General features: G+C 36.3%; 1 protein-coding gene across 3 annotated transcripts in view; it reads right to left on the bottom strand.

The window, feature by feature from the left end:
• Nucleotides 1-22,465, bottom strand: part of XIRP2 (xin actin binding repeat containing 2) — a 311,289-nt gene that overhangs the window by 89,298 nt on the left and 199,526 nt on the right. For all 3 annotated transcript variants that reach the window (XM_028124790.2, XM_088022124.1, XM_028124781.1), the window contains exon 2: nucleotides 12,930-13,083. In XM_028124790.2, coding sequence (XP_027980591.1) covers nucleotides 12,930-13,083 — 154 coding nt within the window. The remainder of the gene's footprint in view (nucleotides 1-12,929; nucleotides 13,084-22,465) is intronic.

Below are 22,465 nucleotides of genomic sequence, written 5' to 3' on the forward strand. Positions count from 1 at the left end.
TTTGTTATTGTAATAGCACCTAAACATGTCTAAGTAACATTTGATTTGTTTATATCGGGAATTTGAAGAATGTGTAAGAATGGCTTAGCATGGGCATTTTAGACTGTGGATTGAAAAAAATAAGCAAGAAGAAATAAAACTCTAAACAAAAATTCATTGGGGCATGGAAGAGGGAAATCCAGAACAGCCAGTGTCATTGTCTTTGAAGCTTTAACTGAGCACTGTTTCCTCATCTATTTTTATTGACTAACAAAACAGCTGGTCATGTTTTGCTTCAATTACCATTTTAGGTTGATAGGTCAGTTTCTTTTACTCTTCAAGCCTCAGTCATTTAAAAAAATAATACTCTATTGACAGGCCATAAAAACATGGATATTGGCAGCTATATTTGACACAAAGTTTTTTCAGAGCTCATCATTTAAGTTGATGTATTTAGAAGCATAATCCTTAGCTGATCACCTTGCCCCAAACTGGGAAATCATGTATTCACACAAACAACATTCCTTGCCTGTCTGCGAGGCACTGAGTAGGTAAGTACAACTTGCCTTGCACTTGATGAACTTGTAGTTGTCTATTGATTCAAAGAACTTGGAAACAAACATCCCTCTGATTATAAATATATCTTATGGAGGTTTTATAGAATGCACTTGCCCTAGCTGGCCAGCAAAACCTCCGTTTTAAATTTCTATTAAAACTAATGCCATTTTGAGTGCTATGCAGCATACTTTTCATGTAATATTCCAGGTAATATCCACAACATGTCCAAGAGATACTATTATTAACTTTATTATCTTAGAAAGTAAAAAAAAAAAAAATGAAGCCAAGAGTAGTGAAGTAACTTTCTTAGATTGTGCAATTTTTACGTGCCAAATACAGGATTTAGCCTGGGCTTGCCTATCGCCAAAGTATATTTTCAACAATTTTATCACATGAATCTGTATATGAAAGAACATACTCTCATATGCTTGCAAATTACAGCTGTGTTCAATGATTCTCAGTATTTCAAAATTAAGTAATGTATTCATGCAATAAGTATTTTGAAGATACACTCCACACAGGGCACATACTGATACATCATTGTGAATAACACAGACAAATAAATCATAACACAGTGTAGAACATGTCAGAATCATCATATAGATATATGTGGAAGATGACTGTGCATTTGAAGGAGGGGTTGCATTTGAGGGAACATCAGAAGGAGACATCCTGGGATGATTTAATCTGTCACTCTAATACCAGTGGCTCAGAACACCACTTCCCTTTAAGCCATCCAGCATTTTCTATTCTGTAGAATCCTGGACTTCTCAAAGTGCTTACATAGGGGGACATCAAGGAGGTGAACTATTTTCCACAGACTCATGTCTCTTATTGAAATAGCTATTCACATATCTAGAGCTGAGGTTTCTATTATACTGTCTTTCCAGTTCCGATTAATGAAAGTTTGACTTGTCTGCTTGCTCTTCAAGTCCAGGATATGTTGGGCATAGAAGACATATCAAATCTATTGTTGTGAGGAAGTAAACAATTATAAATGTATAAATGAAGAGTATAAAAAAATAAGCAATAATACCAGGGCCAAAATAAGTAAGCTTGAGATAAATGAAATGAAAACAGATGGTTGGAACATTCCTATCACAGAAAGAAGTGTCAGGCACAGGAGCTTACTTCAGGAATTCCTGTAAATTGATTTACAAATATGACAACAGGAAAAGAGAATTGACGCCAGTTCTACAATCATCTGACAGCCCACTAGTCCATAAACAATTCAGAAAATATCTTGCCAGATTCAAGAGCTAATTCTATTGAAATCTAGTTAGAAATTGAATTTTAAAAATTATGTTTAAATGGTTCCCTTGTCCCTAATAATCTCATAGCCACTCAGCGCACCCAGTTTTCTTCCTTTACTCCCACAGCTCATAACTGCCTATTTTATATGGGATTATGTATTTACTCTCTACCTTCTCCACCAGAATGAAAGTCCCATTTGGGCAGGAAACATGTTTTTGTTCACCATGGTCTAGCAGGTGCCTGGTACCCAGGGTCATTCCGTGAATTTGCTGCTTCAATAAATGAATAGTGATTTTATAGGTCTATTAGTATTTATCTCAATATTTTTGTGTACTTGTCCCTCTTCTCCAAAAGAGGAGCTCCTTAAGAACAAAATTATAATTTTAACTTGTATTTGTGTCTTCTGAGTCTAGACTAAAGAGATACTCAACCATTTAGTGTTAAGTGAATTAATTCCACCCAGATGTTGCAACGTGCTTCACTGATGCAAACAATTCCAACATAAAACTTCCTCAAATGACTACAGTGGAGAGAGAGGGAAGATCCCAGGACTTATTGAAAATAGTTTTCCCTATTTCTGTCTAAAGAAATTCTTTGTTAATTTGAATTTTTACGGTACTTTTCTGTGTTGAGGTGCCTTATATTGTTAGTTATTTCCATGTTGACTGACCTGTACCCAAACCTTGAAACTGATCCCACTCCAGCCCAACTCCAGACTCTCTCCAAACACAGGCTGGATCTTGGTACAGATGATAATTCAGGGCTATTTCCCTTAGCAAACAAAAATCCAAGATAATAGTTTACCAGACTAGACCAGAGTGCAAGAAATCACTTGGGAAGTTTATAAAAATGCACTGATATTCAGAGAGTCTAAATCAATGAGAGTAAGCTACATTTTGCTTTAAACTATAAGTTGCACAGAGAAATCTGCATTTTAATAATCATGCTAGGAGGGTGAGTTGAGAACCTCTGGGCCAGATCATAAGACTTGAGAGTTTAAAGAGGATGTTTTATGCATCCTTGCATTGTCAGTGCCCCTGCCTAAACCATAACTGGTGTTTACATGCTCCCTTAAAACGTAGATGTCTATGCTCCTGGGGCGATCTGTTTTTTTGTGATATATTTTCTTTTGTTAAACTCTTTCTGCCCCAGAATTCAGTTCCTATTATTTCTTGTCCTATGCTTTGGCTTGGTCACAGTAGAAATTCAAACTATTGATATATTTAATGAGAGCCTTCTTTATGCCATTAGCAACTTCCAATATCACATAAGATATCTGAATTGTTTATTAAGAGCCAGTTGAACACAAAAAACTTAGACAAAGTCCTATAGCCACTGGGACCCACCCAAACTGTTTAGTCATAAATGAATAAGAGTTGAATTCACTCCTTTACAAACCAGTAAAAGAATCTAGATTTTGTTCTTCAGATAATGCAATGTCATAAATTGAACTGTGCTTAAAAATAAATTTTATTTCAAGTTATATGATTTTATATTATCTCTCCTAAAATACTTTATTCACTACTATTTTATTTATTTTTTTTTAAGATTTTATTTATTTATTTGAGAGAGTGAGAATGAGAGACGGAGAGAGAGCACATGAGAGGGGGGAGGGTCAGAGGGAGAAGCAGACTCCCTGCTGAGCAGGGAGCCCGATGCAGGACTCGATCCAGAGACTCCAGGATCATGACCCGAGCCGAAGGCAGTCTCTTGACCAACCGAGCCACCCAGGGACCCCTCACTACTGTTTTAAGATTGCAAATCTCTAATAATCTTCCACAAAATTGAACAGAAATTGAAACAGTGATCTCTAAAAATGTGTACAATCAAACAACAAAAGGCCAGTTTCACTGCCCAAGTGACCATATTTTAATATGATAGTTTTTGTTTATGTTGCCATTACAAAATTTAAACTTAACTTTTTTACAGCTTTTTACAGTTCTTAAGCACACAGGCATGTAGGCTATACAATTTTTAGTATCATAGTACTACAGAAATTTTAATATCTTAACTTAGAAAGTTGTCACACTCTTAGAGATTTTTCTATTTTAAAATTTATGTTAGTAATACATGAACGATGCTTTCTTGCTGTAAAGCATTTAACAGCACCACAACCTAATGATACATCTTAGAAAGTTTTCTATGTCAGTATCAACCAAACTATCCCATTTTTATCAATTCTGTGTAATATTTTGTGATATGAATGAACCACAATTTATTTAATCATTCCCTTATTAATAGGTATATAAATTGTATCCAATTTTTCTCTTACAAAATCAATACGGCAATAAATATCCTCCATCATTGCTGGTTGTACTCATGCGTAGTGTTTCTTTTACATAAATAGATAAAAGTTGATGTGGGATTTTTTTGGTTGACATTTTGAATTTTATTTAACTCTATTAAATTGTCTCTCCAAGAGGTCATACCATTTCTGTACTACCCCCAACAACATGACAGGGTCTATTTCTTTATGTACCTATATGATATATAAGTATATATTTGTATAATGCAAATTGTTACACAACATTTTTTCATTTTGATGAAAAATATTATGCTCAACTATCACATTAATTTTATTTTCTCAATTATTTGTAAGCTTTTCACATTTTAATATGCTTCTCCATTTATAGTTTTGCTTTGGTTCACATACTTTGCTCCAATTTTGAATTTTGCTTGTGTCTTCGTTGGTATATGCTTCCTATATATCCTGGACATTATGTTTTGTTGTTTATATGTGCTACAGTATTTTCTTTCTTTTTTTCTAGTTTTTAATTAGTTAATATATTATTCATAGAACAGAAGTTTAACTATTTTTGTGATATCGATCTCATATTTTCTCTTTCTGGTTCTGTTTTTAGTGTTTCTTATGAATTCCTTTCGCCCTCTGAAAGCTTAATAAGTATAAACTACAATTTTTCCAATATTTGTTAGAGTTTTGAGTTTTATGTGTGGCACTTTAAAACATCTGGAAGAGATTTTGTGTATGATGAAACACAGGATATTTTTATTTATTTATTTATTTATTTATTTTGACAATTATCCAAGTACTATTTCACTGCTAGTCTATCCATTTTCAACTAACTTGAATGCTAAATGTTTTACAAACTAAATTCCATAGGATACAGATTTCCCCTTCTGGAATCTTTAATTCATACCTGATGTCTATATAGGTATAGTCCTAATTTATTATACTTGTTGGCTCTTACGTAGCCTTGTTTCTTATCTATATCGTGATTTTTGACTGTGAGCTCATGTGCATTGGAACTTTATCTTTGGGATTTTATTGAGGCCCCAGCTGAAGCTACATTCCTCCAGAGAGGATTTATATTTTACTTCTACTAGTCATTTACCTAATTGGATCCATTTTAAATTAATATTAAAATTCCTTAATAGTTTCCTGTCTGTAACATAAATAAAACTAATGGACTACCTGTTCTGACACCACCTCCCATAGTGCAGTATGTCAGTCTTAGGAATGGAAGATGAAGGTATTCAAGCAACGAGTCAAAAGTATTGTGACTTGATGGTATAAAATAGGTTTGAAGGTGGTGTCTCAAATTCTCCCCTGGTGTTTATGGAAAGCAATGGTCATACCAAGTCACTAGAGAATGATTACATATCTCCTAATAAATCTGGAACTATCTAGAATTTTAAGTGCTGAAATATTAGACTAAATAAACTATTAAAGAGAATGAGTTTGGCAAGCAAGGATTTTTTTTTTTTTTTTAACAGTTGGAACAACTGGTTCTTGGTCTTAGGGAATACAAAGTTTACAGTATTTTCTAAGAATTTCTGAGACCCTCTGGTTAGGACTTTTTGTACTCTTCTAATTGAGGCCTCATATACTATTTCATCAGTTTGATCTTGCAAATAAAGAATCCTAAATGTGACATGCAGAATTTATTCATAGAACATTATCTTAGCCCCATCCCCATATTTATAGATGTGGAAAAAGAGTCAAATATAGAATCACGTAGCTCTTCACAAAGAGAAAGTTTCATGTGCTATTATTATTTGCTCACATTTATTATTAATAGGTTGTTATTCTTATAATTCATCATGGACACTACGTAGTTTAAAGGGCATTTGAAGCTGCATCAACCATGAATAAGAAGTTATTATCATAAGTTAAGTATTTATAATTAATTAATTAATAATAATTAATAATTAATTTTGATTTCAAGTAAATGAGGTATTTCTAATATTAAATATTCATAAAAATTGTACAGAGAAAACCCACATTTTTAATAAAACTATTTGGCTCAAAATCTGAAAATACAATTACATTACAAATTTTATAAACCTTGAAAAATGAATTTAAAAAAATTGTTAATTAGTGAATACTCTTGGCGGCTTTTTGTCCTCTTCCCATATCTGAGGATGTCTAGAGTTTAGGATTGCCCCTGGAATGTTAGTTTTCTATCATGGTGAGAAATAGCCAAATACTCGACTCCTTCAGTTTTGTAAACATTTTAAAAACATGTCAATGAACATTTTAATCAACGCTGAAAGCACAAAAGTCAAGTGTTTCCCCCTTCATTTAAAACTGGCATCCTTCTTAATCTGGCAGCTGAGTGTAATTAACCTGAATTGTTTTACTCTCAGCTTAGAATCTAGAACTTTCTCTTGCCCTACCTCATGGGAGAGAAAGGCATTTATTGATGCTAAGCATCAAACATATAAAAGCATCCCTATTTCCTCCCAGATTCCTTACTTTCAGTGCTCCTTCATGATTTTGCTAGATCTACCTGGAATTTTCACCCTGCTCAGTAAATGTTTGCTGAATTTACGGATATTGCTACTGCTTCCTTTCTGTATTTGTTTCTGACACCAAACCGCCCCCCCCCAAAACAAAACAAAACAAAACAAAAAAACCAATAAAAACAGTTCTTTAATACCTGGACTCTAGCTACTTCTCAAAAGCTTCATAGAACTGTTTTATTGCTTTTTCTTCTCCTCTCACTTTTTTCCCTCCTTTCCTGTTTCTGTCTCTCTGTGTCTCTTTCCCGTCCTCCCTCCCTGTCCTCTCCTCTCTCCCTCTCGCTTCCTTTCTTCTTTCCTTCTTTCCTTTCATTCAAAATCATTGCCCTAATGCATTCCCTTAGTCATCTGCTAATCCTCAGTGACAGGGTTTTTTTGTCCTTAAACCCAACTAGGATTGCATCACCAACACCTGTCACCAAACTTGTCCAGTATGGACCTACTGCATTCGTGAACCTCTAACATTGCCTTTATTTTGGAACACGGGTGGTCATATGAGCTGTGCCAACCTGGATAAACACATTGAATCATGAATTCAGTTTAAGATGTGGGGTTCTTGTGTTTCACCTTTGTGCTAACATTCTAATTTCAAACCTGTTAGGTAATTCTCAAGTCCCTTTCCCTAGAATAACCAGTTCCTTGTTTGGCTCCCATGTAAGGACTCCACCTCTTCAGCCAGCCCTGTGATTCTGCCTGTACTCCTTGCCTCCTGTCTGGATCTGTCCTCTGGAGACCAAAATAGAGAAAAAAATACCCCAAATGTGCAAGACACAAATTGAGGAACAAAGGGAGAAGTAGTTCCATACACTTTGGTGACAGTGGTTAGGTATAAGGGTTCTATTGATGTATATCTTTCCTCTGCTTCAAGTAACTGCATAGAAACTCGCAGTATAGTTGCTCCAATGATGGGGAAGAATATCACCCAGGGAGGATTCTGCCCCAAATCTTCCTGAATATCATCAAAATATAACTTTTTATGCTTTTAAGAATGAAAGAAAAGGCAAAATATTTTTTTTAAGTCTTAGCTTAAATGTCACCTTTTTGTTGTGGCCTATCATGACCATTCTAATAAAAAATGCAAACCTCCACCATGCCCCATCCCCTCTATCACAGTTTGTATTTTCTATAGAACTTATTACCCTCTGGTATGTAATTTATTTCTTCATTATTTTTATTGTTCACGGTGTGTTTCTGCCTATTATAATAGAGGTCACACAAAAGCCGAACTTTTCTGTTTTTTTGTTTTTGTTTTTTGTCTGTTTTATTCATTGATGTACCTAAGCACATAGACTAGTACCTGGCAGATTTAGGCACTCAATAAATATTTACTGAGTGAATGAATAAATGGACAAATGAAAATACCACATCAAAAATCTTCTCTAGGGGTAGATATACATTCTGTCTCTATAATCAGAATATTTAAAAATAACAGTTCTTTCCAGTTGCAAGGAGGTAAAATGAATGGATTAGTTTCAAGAGGGATATTTATATTTGTTGTTCTCTTTCTTTGATGGCATCATGTTTTAAAATTAAGTATGACCATACACAAGCTCAAAATGAGGTCCTGGGATTTTGATTTTAATCAATGGAAATTTTCCAGCATTCCAAGGCACTGATTTATAGCCTCCATGTGAAAGACCTCATGAATAGACCTTTCATTACAATTTCCTCCGAATAGCAAACTCCCAGCTGCCCCTTCCAGTAGAGCCCATGATTTAACTCTGGAATTTGTTTTGACTCACTGAGTATAAAAGCAACTGAAAGGAACATGTGGGAGTCATTGAAAAACTGCAGGTAAAACCCACTTTAAAAAAGAGAGGGGGGGAAAAATCCATCTGAGTAAACAGATGAAACATACCAAATACTTATGATATAACAAAAGGATTCTTCATTTTGTAAAGGGCGTTATCTCAGGATTATTTTATTTTATTTTATTTAAAGATTTTATTTATTATTTGAGAGAGAGAGAGCGCGTGAGCACAAGCAGGGGGAGGGGCAGATCAAGAGAGAGAAACAGACTCCCCGCTGAGCAGGGAGCCCAATGTGGGGCTTGATCCCCAGACACCAAGATCACAACCTGAGCTGAAGGCAAGACGCTCAACTGACTGAGCCACCCAGGCGCCCCTCTCAGGGTTATTTTAAATTGTGCTTCACTGACATTTTTACTAATGAAAAGTCTTCTATGTGAATTAAAATAACATGGCTTTTTATAGGGGATTGTCTGAGGCATCAAAGAAGATATGGAGCCTGTGTTGGGAGACTTGGGTCCACCGTGGTGTTTGTCCAGAGACTGGGTCTAAAACCTGTTGCCTGAGTCTCATTAGACAGAACAAATCAGTCAGAGCAGAACAAATGGTGCTGATGGCCTTCACTGTAGCTGCTCTGTGACTAAATGTCTGACTTATTTATGTTTCCAAATGAAGCCCTTTTTTATTAAAGGAACAGTTCTGGTAATTTTAAAGTATCCCGTTACTGCATTTAACTTCGTTGACTTTAGGTATTTAGAAAATGGTTTGCTTCCTGACCTGAGAGGATTCATATTCCCAAGAAAATTAAGCCCTAGACAAAATGTTACAGAAAAATGCATAGCCTCACCATAGATATTTCTGTTCCAACGATAAAAGCATTATTTTTCAGTATGCTGAAAAGGGAACACTGGTGAAATGGTTTTTTCTTTATTTTATCACTAGGAAATACTACAGAGAGGAGACCATCACTAGCTCTTGAAGGCAATCTTTTTTAATATGTGGATTATTGCTACTGATTTATTTTACAAATGTGGATTATCTTTACACTCATCCACCTACATTTTAATTAAGGTAAATTCGCAGAGAAAGGATAACTTAAAATGAACAACTATCATCTGAATCCTTTCCAGTGAAAAGGGAGCACAAGTTCTTTGGAGAAATGATATCTGCTAAGACTGGGCTGTCCAAAACAGTGACTATTACATTTAAATTAATTAGGATTCAATAAAATCTACAAGTTGCTTGGTCGCACTAGCGATTTTTTAAGTGCTTAATAGCCACCAGTGTGGTAGTGGCTAGTGGTTAGCACATTGGACAGCAGACATATGGATCACTTCTATAATATAGAAAGCATTTCTCTAAAATGTCTCTAAGTTGATTTTAAATGAAAAATTAAGGTACATAAACAACAACAACTCACACACAAATACATACATTGCGCATACATCAGTATTTCAGAAACACTGATAACAGGAAAGAGTAGTAGAAAATTAAAAAAAGAAAAAACAGAACCCTCAGTTCAATTTGTAAAATCTATCAGAGAAGATGAATGGCCATTATAAGAATGAAGAATGAATCTGCTTTAATGGAGCAGAATAAAAAGAGAAATACAGCAGGTAATTTCTAAGGTTTATTACAAAAGCCTTGAAAGAAGGACTTTGAATGTATATTTTATCTGTTAGCATTTTACATGTTGATGACTTAGAAGATGAATATTAAAATTATGGTTTAGGGACTAAAAGTGAAAAGCAGGTAATTGTCTTATTAAAACATTTAAACTTGATGGACATTACCCAATCATCTGTGCTATTTGAAGCACCCTTTGATCCAGAATTTTTCCGAAGAAAAAATAAATTTTTTACTCTACATACAGGTAGATCAAACCGAAGTAGATCAAACCATGTAAATCAGTATCTAAGACTCCCAATATTCACTCTCCAATTTACTGGCTTTAAAATATCTAAAAGAAATTTCACAGATAAGATTTTATACCATTGTGGTACAGTTAATCAAACCATTTATATGAATTTGTTTTTTTCTCTTGCATCTATTACACCACCCAGATTTGTCAAATTATGGATTTGTCATGCTTGACATTTAATTTCAAATGAGCCAAGTCTTCCTAGAATCATTGGAACAGCTACCCATTAGAGTACATCCCAAAGAAAATGTGAATGGGATGAACCAACATACACATGAAACACTACCATTTATTCGACACAAGTATATCGGTAAGGAAAGTGGAGCAAACCGAATAAAGGGTGGTGAAAGCAATTAAACACAACCTGGGAGTGGATGGATCATCAAGCATAGAAGGAAATCTGGGGGGAGCATCCCAGTGCCTTTCTGTGCAGCCACCCAGGACCTGCAGTTGAGTATAAGGGGCGGGGACTAATCCAACAGTTTGGATTCCTGAGTCCTGAAATACGTCCTTTGATCAATTTGCATTGATTTTACTAAATTCTAAGAATGCAGGTCACTAGGTAGCCACATTGTGATGATCTATTGAAGTTTCTTTCCAAGATTCTACTGTTTATGAGAGAGCTATAAATAAATATTGCCTTCAAGTATGAAACTCTTGAGGCTACTTAAGATGTTTAGTATGTAAGCCATCACAGTTACTCATATAATCCTACACTCTGACATCTTTGTTACCACATTTTATTCAGACACACGTGTTTATATTATTGGAACAAATTCTCTTTGCAGCAGAATAGTAACATCAATGTACTCTTTAGCTGTGTAGGTTTTGTCAAGTTCATACAAAGCCTGTCAAAGCTAACTATAAGTATTAGAAGGGCTTGTCCCACCTAAGATAGAAATTTGGGGCACCATGGAGGAGTTAAAAGGATTCCATAATGAAGGAGTTTCTTTCTTTTACAAGTAGTGACACATAGAAATTACAGTTCTTGTGCATTGTACAGATAAAATAAAAGTTAGCTGCTATGTTCATCCCTAGTGCCCTTTCCCCACCCTGTGTTTTTCAGTTTAGCTCTTGATAGTTTCAACATACCTAGAAATTTATACCTGAGGTCACTCTTAAATTTAAGTCATATCTTGACACTCAATAATGGTTGCCTTCCAGAATACCTTTTTAGGTGTGTAAAATAAAGAGGCTTTTGAAAATCTTTGCATGGGAACCTAAGAAAACAGAGAGAAGTGAGGCAGGATGAGTGAAGGTGTTTATCTCTCATATAACACTGGCCAGTTTGCCAACCTCATCTTTGCCTCCCTATGCTAAGATCTCCACAGGCCAGCATCATCTGATATCATCTGATATCCACATAAATCATTCCTAAAGCTTCCCTTTTTTGGCCTCTGCTAATCTGATTCTATTGCATTCTGCCAAGTGCTCATAGAGTTGAATCACAAGCCTGAAATATGTGGAGTAAATTTCTTAGGACTGATACTAATTGTATGAGGATATCAATTGGGCATACAAAAATTAACTGAAAATGAAAACTAGAAATTGAGATCCCAAATTACCTGTATTTAGAAACCCATGTCCGTCCAGTTCATCATTAGCAAACTCCCTTTTATTCTTCCCACATCCACCTCTCACTCCAAATTACAATACTCAATCAATTGGAATCAGAATGGGCTGAACCATATATAAATTATCCAGAAGTGCATAAAGTAAAGTTTCTCAAGCTTTAATGTGCACATGAATTATCTGAGGATTCTGTTAAAATGCAGATTCTGGTTTGATAGGACTGGTATGGGGCCCAAAGTTCTGCATTTCTAATATGCCTACGGGTGATGTTGATACCCTGATTCACAGATGACACTTTGAATAGCAAAGTTTTAAAGCAGAGCATTATTGGCTTTCCCAAATTGTGAACTGCCTGCTATATTCCACACTTCTCATGTTGATTTGCAACTTCATATCCTAAAAGTTGTACTAATTATGACCTTTCACAAACATCAGAAATACTATAATATGCATTACTTGGCTAAAATGAAAAAAAAAAACAAAATGTGACTAATCAGAAATAATAAATGATATTTGTATTTTCCAATTAATTATTTATATTTCACGTCTGTCATAGTTGCAAATTTTATTAACAGTGCAATTTCTAACATATGAGCTATTAATTTTTTAATAACGTTTGTAAAACATTAATCAAATTTATGAGGTTTTCTCCTAAATTATGACACTCTCATGTCTTTTTATTCCAAATTCATTAAGCACATCTAGTTTAATTGTCTGAAAAAAGAGATGCTGAAGGCATTTTTAATTTTTTTAATTTTGCCATTGACAGTTACTTATATTTTGTCTTTTTATTATCCCACAGACAGAGACAAATATGTTTCTTTTCTCTTCACAAAAGGAACGGTTAGATGATAGTCAAATAACTGTTCAAAAAGCCTAATACTGAAAAGGCTTATTGTGCTAGTTTATAATCAATTAAAATATACTTTATTTAGTTTTAAAAATTAAAGAAAATATAACAGAGATAGAAGTATTTAAATATACCTCTATTTTTCCTAAATTGTTTTTATTGAGCTATATTCTCTCATTTTTTCTTCTTAATTTTTAAAACAAAATCTTCAATATTTTCTTATTAACCACTCATGTTGTACAATACATGATCCCAAGAAATCACATCAAAATATTGTGCTAACCTTCAAAGATGTGGCTATGACCACTTTCAGGTGACATCTTGTCAAAAGATGTTTCCTCACCTTTCTTGTCTGAATCATTCATAGAATCATCGGACTGGCTCCCAGGGTGACTCTTAAATGTTGGTGAACGTAAACTTCTCTCACTTTCCAATTCCTGTTAGAAGACATGAAAGGGATGTGTATTAAAAGCTATCAATGGGAAACAGATATGATTTTCAGGGGGGGGTTATAAGGCAGGAATGAGAGAGGAGGGGAGTTCCCATGACTGATGTTTTCCAATATGCTTTGGGTAAAATTTTGATAACTTAGCTGAGAATTGCAAACACATATCTGACACTTAGTTTACTTTTCTGCCACTAGTTCCACTTCTGAATTAGCTTTTCTTTCATGTGGCTTTCTCTGCTCTCATAAAAGAGAGAAAGTGGAAATAAGGGTCACAGTACAATGTAATATCTGTTAATAGATGCAACTTCCTAAGGCAAGAGAAATGCCCATGAGGGACTTCAGAAAAATAGCAATATATTGACATTATATGTTTAAGACAGAAGGAAATGAGTTTTTTCTTTAAATGTCTTGCTCATCCCTTAATAATAATCTTAGTTAATTACAGAGCTCCCAAATTACAAACCCATTCAGTCATATAGTTACTTACCATATAGTAAGTAAGTTTAGCAATTCATAAAGATTGTAAAATTACTTCTTTGAGATAGTGACTTAAAATTGAAGCAATAAAAGTTTCCCAAAGGAAAAAAGGATAAAGGATATTTCAAATAGAGGGAATCTAGTATTCCTTATTTTATAGATTAAGTAATAGAATCTAATAAAACAAACATCAATCGGACTAATTATTTTGAATAAAAAATTGTAAAAAGCTAGTAAATGAGCTAAGACAGCTTGAAAAGCAAAAGTATATATATATATATTTTTAAAAATCAAGTAATATATTGAAAGTTGTCTCAATAGCTACTCATAAGTCTTAGATTTTTGTATATGAAGTTATATTTTCTAAACAACAGCAATTCAAACAATGATGTGATGAATTGCTCTTCACTTTCATCACATTTAAAATATACTGGAATGAATGAGTTAAGTTTGAGAGACAGCCAAAAACTCTAAAACATTTTTTAGAATGGACACACTTTCTATGTCTATGATAGGATGTAAAGGAAAGGCTTTTGGAAAATAACTTTTTAGCATGCTTATGTTTTCTAATTTTCACATCCATTTACATATATATTATCCTATCAAATGTATATATCAATACATAATTAGAAAATAGTGGTATGCATTTAATCATCTCATCTTCAAATACTCTCCAAATACATCATATATACTATCTTCATTACTGTGAACTTGGTCTGGAACTAAAAACATTTATAGGAGAAAAACAGAGGAAAAGGAGTTTCCATTTTTTCAGGGCACTGCCCTGAACATTTGTGCTTGCAACTTTTGTAAAAAACCCAAAGGTCAATAACGGTAGTGATGTTTATGCCGTTGAGACACAATGTCAGACATGCCTGGCATGTGGGTGTGAGCTCCTTAGCTGGTGAACATGCAGGGTCCTCACCTCAGTTCATTCTGGTATCCTCTCCCACTGTCATGTAAAGTGATTGCTATGAACTGGATGCAGTATTCATCCACTTTTGTTTCAGCAATTTAACCAAAATCCTAGCATCAGCAAAAAAAACCCACAATAAGATAAAGAGAAAATGAAGATGATTCCTGTTCAGAAAATTTTGCTTTGACAAAGGGTGGAATGCTAAATACGGTCCATGGACCCAATTGATGACATGAAAAGATCACCTCCCTGTTTAATATAGAAACATGGTAATGTGATTTGGTGAAACTGTTCAAGAAAATATCTCAGCCAGTGATGACACTAACTTATGCTATACTGGTGTTCTCAACTTCAAATTCACAAATACCAAGAATACATCATATGCCAAGGTGGTAAAAGACCCCACAGTCAATATATGAATGCAGTAGACCTATTTCCCAGCCTTGACCTTCAGATCCAAGTCATTCTGTGACAAGTTCCTTAGAATAAATTCCTTAAGTCAAGTGGGAGAGAGGGGTTTGTGTAGGGGCATAAAAGATCTTAGATAAGGTTGAACTGAGCTGTCTCTAATTACAGCAGTGATCTGCTTTAATCTCTTTTAATCTGTTTTTTGCACTGTCTCCACAAAAGATTTCCTTTAAGTAAAAATCTGCATGCTTAAATAAATGCAAAAATACCAGGTTAGAGGGAAAATAATGCAGCACTTGATGTTGAGAAACTTGGATTCAAGTCCTCTCACTATTTACGAAACTGTGTGGCCTTGTTTGAGTTCCTTGATGTATCTGAGACTAAGTTTTCTCATACGCTATGTAAAGAGATTTAGTCACTAAATATCTAACATTCAACAACCAACCATCTGTAGTGTAATTTTATTTGAAATAAAACAAAATAAAAAGCTATTATTCATCTTTTGTAGCTTCCACTCTAGTGAGGGAGACAATAATATAGCACATAAATCAATGTAAATATGCAGCTATGTACAGATCAGAAAAGAGAAGTGTATAAATAGTGAGTGTCTAATGTGGGGGAAATAACCTACTGAGAAAGGTCATGCAAAACTCCCCTGGGGAAAAGATCTGCAGCTGATATTTGAAGGAGAAATGGGGCTTAACTAAATGAAGTACTTTCCAGGAGGTGAGAACAACATGTGTAAATGTCCTGGGGTGAGGGGAAGCTCAGTGGATAGAAACGAGACTGAGGCAAGGAGCCTGAGAGAGAACAAGATGTTGGATGACCTGTAGGGGTAGGTAGAGGCTTTTATATGATCTGGAGGGCCATATTTACTATTGTGGTCCTAATCAAATGGGGAATTACTGAAGAATTTTAAGCAAGTGCATGGGCACACATGACATAATCAAGTCTGTATTGTGAAAAACTCAGTCTTCCTCTAGAGTAGGTTTTTTTCAATATTGGCATCATTGACATTTTGAAACAAACAATTCTTTGTTATGGGGGCCTATTCTGTGCATTGCAGTATATTTAACAGCACTTCTTGTTTCTACCCGCTAGATGCCAGTAGCACTACCCCCCACAGTCATGACAATCAAAATATATATTTATATTATATAATATGTATTATATAATATATTATATTAAATATTGCCAAATCTTGTGCAGGGAGCAAAATCACCCCTGTCTGAGGATAGTTCTAGAGTAAGATAGACTGGAGGAAGGTCCAAATATACATGGGAAGATCAGTGAGGAGCCTATGACAGTGCTCCAGGCAAGCGATGTCCATCGTGGACAGAGTGGTGACGGAGATAGCGAGAAGGGAACTAAGTTGAAAGCTACGATGCAAAACTGACAAGGTTAGCTAACAGACTGAGTCTGAGGAGAGAGAATTTCATTTTTCTTTTTTGGCAAATACAACGAAAGACATTGTAGTACCATTAAACAATGTCAAAGTACCAGAAGAAGGCTGGTTTGGGACAAAAGACAGACCACGAGTTGGGCATCAAGATGTCCAAATGGCATTTGGTTGTGTAGCCTCGGAGCTTAGAGGCGAGGTCCTAACTGAACAAGCAATTTGTGAGTCATCTGTCTTTTAGTGGTAATGGAAACAATGGATGTGGATGAACTTGCTTCGAGTGTGATGAGAAGCAAATCCAGGACCAAGCCCTGAAAAAGGCTGACATTTGATTTTATAGTAGAGGAGCAAAATCAGACAAAAAGAAAGAAGAAAATCAGAAGGAAAGGATCTCTTCAACAATACTGAACTCTTATTGAGAGTGTAAATTCGGTAAGGACTTAAATATATCCTTTCCTTTTAGCAACGTGAATATAAACTGTTGAGCAAAATGATTTTGGTGGAAGTAAAAAGTTGGAAGGCAGATCGTAATGGGTGACGGATTGACTGGGAGACAGTGAGTGTAGATAACTTCTTGAATAATTTAGTGTTAAAGTGGAAAGGAGAAATAGAGCAATAACTTGAAAGACATTTTGTGTCTTTCACAAGGGAGGGACTGCATATGTTGAAAAGCCAACTGGAAGGATTTAGTGAGATGGAGAGGTTGGCTGTACAGAAGAGAGATGGAAAAATAATGATGTAAAACTCCTGAGAGGGGCAAGAAGATGGAACCCAATGCATAGATAGACATATAACCCAAAGATAGAGAACATAAGGCATTCCCATTAACACTGAGGGGAGGGAAAGTGACATTAATGTATATATAGATAATCTGTATGCTTGGTAGCCTCAAGATAAGCACACTCCTGTCTGACATTATTTATTTTCTCTGATAGGATGTGAGGTCTGATGAAAATGGGAGGAGTATTTGAAAAGAATAAAGAAAGTTTAATTTCATTGCTGTGGGGAATGGGGAAGTGAGAGCGCAGGCAGAGATGACCACGGCTAATGCAGCACTGGGAGCTCATTTGGGGTTGGTGATATTAAATGTACAGGGCTACACATAGACCCTGTTAAGTGACTTTGTCTGAAAATTCTCCACAGTTCTACTTCAGGCAATGAGAAAGTAGGGAGCTGAATTCAGCCAGGTAGAGGTTTTGGGAGGAAAAAATAAAAAGAAAATGTGTGTTGCAGGGTAGGCTAAGGTTCACATGGAGGGCAGGCACAAGAGAATGCAGGTTACTGTTAAGACAATTAAGAGAGTGACTGGGAATGATACACTATGTGATGTAAGATGGATTAAAAGGGAAGAAAGTAAAGGAAGGGTAGACTGGAAGACAGTAAAAGGATCAAAAGACTGAAATCGTGGTGAATTTAAAGCCCGTTTGTACTGTGAATACTTGGCAAAGCAAATTGGAAAGAGGGGAGACCAAGATGTCTGCTTTAGTGATTTGAGAAATACAACAGTTACAATGACTAGGATCTGGTTGTGACCACTAAAATGGATGCAGAGGGGGTCGAGGAGTAAGTCATTAAATAGGAGAAAAGCTAAAAACTCAGAGGCTATCCCGGTGTCTCAGGATAATGGAATGGCTTGGAGGGCAGAGAAAGCCTGTAAGTTAAGTGTCAACGCTTCTGGAAAACAAGGGAAACTTAACCAAAATCTAATAAATAACGGTGATGAAAGGGGACAAGGGAGTACACCTGACTGGCATGATCCTCAAATGAGTCAAGTTTTTAACAAGAGAGTGGGAGAGAAATGGTTAGAAAAGACAATGGCCTCAAATTACATGAGGATTCAGGGATAGTGGTGTTTTCAGGGATAGCCATGTTTCTTTTAAGCATGAAGGTAGAGGAAGCATTTAAAGAATTTGAGGGTACAGAAGAGTTTGCTGATTATGGAGAAGTAATGCCAGAAGCACTGGTGGAAGCTCTGGCTTAAATAATATCTAAATAAATAAAATCTCTCGGGGCGCCTAGGTGGCTCAGTTGGTTGAGCGACTGCCTTCGGCTCAGGTCGTGATCCAGGAGTCCCGGGATCGAGTCCCACATCGGGCTCCCTGCTCAGCAGGGAGTCTGCTTCTCCCTCTGACCCTCTTCCCTCTCGTGCTTTCTATCTCTCATTCTCTCTCTCTCTCTCAAATAAATAAATAAAATCTAAAAAATAAATAAATAAATAAATAAATAAAATCTCTCAATAAGTCTATAATCTTTTCTAGCTTTAAGACACCTTGAAACCAGGAAAATATGGAAAACTTAAGCTTAAAAGAGAATGGGAGAAGTTTTTTGTTATTTATGTACATTTCTTTCTTTAACATAATGTATAATTATAATCTTAGAAGATAAATTATATATTTTTTTATAATATGAGAATGGAAAATGACAACCTTTAATCATGAGCTAACATTTACTTCACAAGAGATCATGGAGCTATGTAGGATCATCTAAAATGCTCAGAACACCTTACCAGGCATTTCAAAAGAAACTGGTTTGTCTTATTACCTTATATTTTTTCATCTTAGTATGTATCCATGAGTGAAGAAGTCACTGAGGAGGGAGGGGGTGAAAGATGAGCATGGGCTAATAAAATGAAAATGTTTGGACTTGTCTATATTTAAAATGCTGAACTAGCTCATGTACATTCCCAAACTCAGTGGGTTCTTGCCTTTAGAGAAATAAAAATGTTGAAAAAGGCAAATGTAGGAAGTTTTATGCCGACATAAAGAGAAGGACAGAAAAAAAGAAAGGGAAATTACCAAAACACAAGATACAAGAAAAGATCTCTTCATAATGAATTCTTTTACACCGTGGGGAAGAGGAGGACTCCAATCATGGCTTGAACAGTGCACGAATGAATAAGAAGATTGTTGTTGCTGTTTTTAATATTTTATTTACTTATTTGAGAGAGAGTGAATGAGGGAGAGAGAGAGAGAGAGAGAGAGAGAGAGAGCACGGGGAGGGGGGTGGTGGAGGGAGAGGGACAAGCAGACTCCCATCCCAGGACCCTGGGATCATGACCTGAGCCGAAGGCAGACGCTGAACTGACTGAGCCACCCAGGCGCCCTAAGAAGTTTGTTTTATATTCCCTTCTTCCCAGTCCCTTTCCTGGAAGACTTTGACTCCTCCCTCTTTGTACTAAAAGTATCCCTTCCTTCATAACCCAATGCAGAGCAGCCTCCTCTATGAAGCTCTTTCAATCATTCCATTCTATACTCATCTTTCATTCATTCAAATTTTTTTTTAACATTTACTATGTCTCAAGAACTGTTCTAGGCACTGTGAATACAAAGATAATTGAGGTTCAGCTTGGATCCTCAAGAAGCTCATAGTCTAGCGGCAGAGAAAGGTATACCAGCTGAGCCTTAGAGTACAAAAATGAGTGTGTGATAGTAAGGAAACATAGGCATCCTGGACACACAGAAGGAGGATTCGTGGGTCAGAGAAAACTTCCTGAGGAAAGTTATATCAGAGCTGCATCACGGGCTGGAGTTGAACTCCATCCTGCAGGTAACAGGAAACCTTGAATGTGAATCAAAGAGGAGTGACAAGATTAGATTTATACTTTAGATAGATATACTTCTCAGCTATACGAAAAATAAATACTAATGGGATAAGATGGCAACATCATATAGAGTAAGTGTAATAAGGAATTTATTAAAATTCCAACCAAGAGACAGAACACACCTACAATAGAATACTGAGAAGAGGAGTAGAGAGAGAGAAAGCACATTAAAAAAAAAATGTGAGTAGAAAGTTAGTAATCTGTAGGATAAAGTAATTTGTAGGAGGACTGGAAAAAGTCTAGCATAACTCATAGATGATCTAATTTGATGGCTCTATGAAATTAATACAACAGGATGAATCTCTTCCCCAAAACGATCAGTGCCTCAGTGAGGTGAAGGTCAATTTCAGGTTCCCTTCTGGACCCATTACAAAGTGCAAGGTCATCTAGGAAGGATCCTGGGACATCAAGCACATGCCAAACCCTCAGTTTTGAGGCAGTACTACTCTGGATGAAAGCCACAGGGGAGTCTCACAAACATATAGGCCCCTGTCCCTCCCAATATACATTTCACACATAAACATGAAGCTGAACTTTTTCATGGAAACACTGACAAAGCACAACAGAGTTATCTTGGTTTAAAAATGATGCCTGGGTTTCATTGTTGAGGGTCTGGCAGGGAATGAAGTTTTTGACATGTTGAATATCAGTTTTCCATGAGACCTCCCAATGAAGATACCCAGGAGGCAGTTAGATTTCTCAAAAGAGAAGTGGGTGCTGTAGTGAAAGATTTAGGACTCATTAGCAAGAAGGTGATAGTTATAATAGTAAGAGTCTATTAAATTACCCAATTAGAGTGTGTAAAGTAAGTGCAGAGAGCTGAGAAAAGAAGCTCAGTGGCATTCAAGGCACAGGCAAAGGAAGAGTATCTGGGGAGGCAATAGAGGAAGAACAGTCAGAAGCAGGGCCACCCCCGCCCACATGGCGTCGTCTCTGTGTGAAGTAGTAAAAAGATGCCTCTTCCTCAACACACATAACGCCACCTGTCAGAAAGTTGTCACAATATACTGATTTTGTTAGATCAGAACATGTTACTGCCACCTGCTGGAGATTGTTCTAATAGGTAGACACTCTACCTTATTTTTGAAACGCACCTCTTTCCCTTAGATGTGTGACCTTGGGTAGCTTACAGTCTGCACAACTGTATAGGTACGCTCCTCAAGGAAGAGTAAAAGCCATGAACACCAAGGGTGTAGGGCATTTTAAAGGCATCAGGGAGTTTAGAGAAAAATAACCAATGAAAAATATCCCCTGGTTTGGGCAATTATGAAGTGACCTAGGTAAAAACCAGAGAAGGAAAACTGTATAAGGTAGTTGGTTTAGAAAGGACTGATAATGAACAGAGAGAATTATATAAATACCTATCCCAACCCTGAGGAATTTGAATTTTCATCATCATCATCATCACCATAATAATAGCAAAACAATAATAGCTAGACAATATTGAATACTCATGACATATTAGGCACTGTTTTAAGCACTTTTCATGTATTACATTCATGTAGTCATCATTTCAGCTCTATGAGAAGGTCCTTTTAACCCCATTTTAAAGCTGATCACACCCAGGCCCATAGAAGGGGATGGACAAGGGCACAGAAGGTGAAGGTAATATGGAGATGTGTAGGGAGTGGGAAGGAGATCAGTGCCTTGAGCCCCCGTGGTCTTTCTCATCTCTGAAGAAAGCTCATGATGAGCTATGTGAGGAAAGGCAGAGGGTAGTTTTCCCATAAGACCCAATTTGGATTCAGAAGACCAGAGTTCAATGTGGAGCTCCTCCATTTAATAACAAAATTACCTTGGCCAACTTTTAACATCCCTCAGGTTCCTCATCAGAAAAATGAAGACAACTACTGTCTACCCCAGTTTACAGTACTTTCATGGGAATTGCTGCAAAGCAACAACAGTAGTCCTCATTCACATGCTCATGGGCAATGTCACCTTCCACTCCCTTGTCAAGAAGTAGTCTATTTCTCTGCCTCTTCGAGTCAGGGTAGTCTTTTGGCAGCTTTCCCTAATGAGTACAGCAGGTGTGCTTACAACTGACTACCATGGACTAAAAGCCCTGGAGGAGGAGAGGAGAGGAGAGGAGACGAGAAAAGGCAGCACACGCAGATATGCAAATGAAGAATCCTTGCAGCTTCCAGCCAAGTCTCTTGGAATGCTCCTTTCAGAATCCATCACTACGCTTTGGAAAGCTCAAACCACTTGGAGACATCATTTGTGGCTGCTTCATTCTATAGCCCCAACTGATTTCCCAGGTGAAAGGAACATCAACTACCTGCAGTGTGTGGGAGCCACCTGGGCTGTTCAGTCCTGTAGAGCCTTCAGATAACTATGAACTATGGCCTTAGCCCACATTAGACGGAAACTGCAGGAAAGGTTCCCAGTAAGAACTGCCCAATTGAGTCAAGTCAACCCACAGAACCAGGAGAAATAAAAATAAATTGTATTAGGGTCACCAAATTTGGGACGTGGCTTGTTATACAGTAATAAATAGCCAGAAAATATTATCCTTACACAGTATATATCCTATTGTTCAGCTTGTGTGCCTCTCATTTTTCTACTCAGAT

The sequence above is a fragment of the Eumetopias jubatus genome, unplaced genomic scaffold (genome assembly GCF_037043125.1).
Source record: "Eumetopias jubatus isolate StellerSeaLion01/CBP00866 unplaced genomic scaffold, mEumJub1_p1.0 scaffold_3, whole genome shotgun sequence".
NCBI lineage: Eukaryota > Metazoa > Chordata > Mammalia > Carnivora > Otariidae > Eumetopias > Eumetopias jubatus.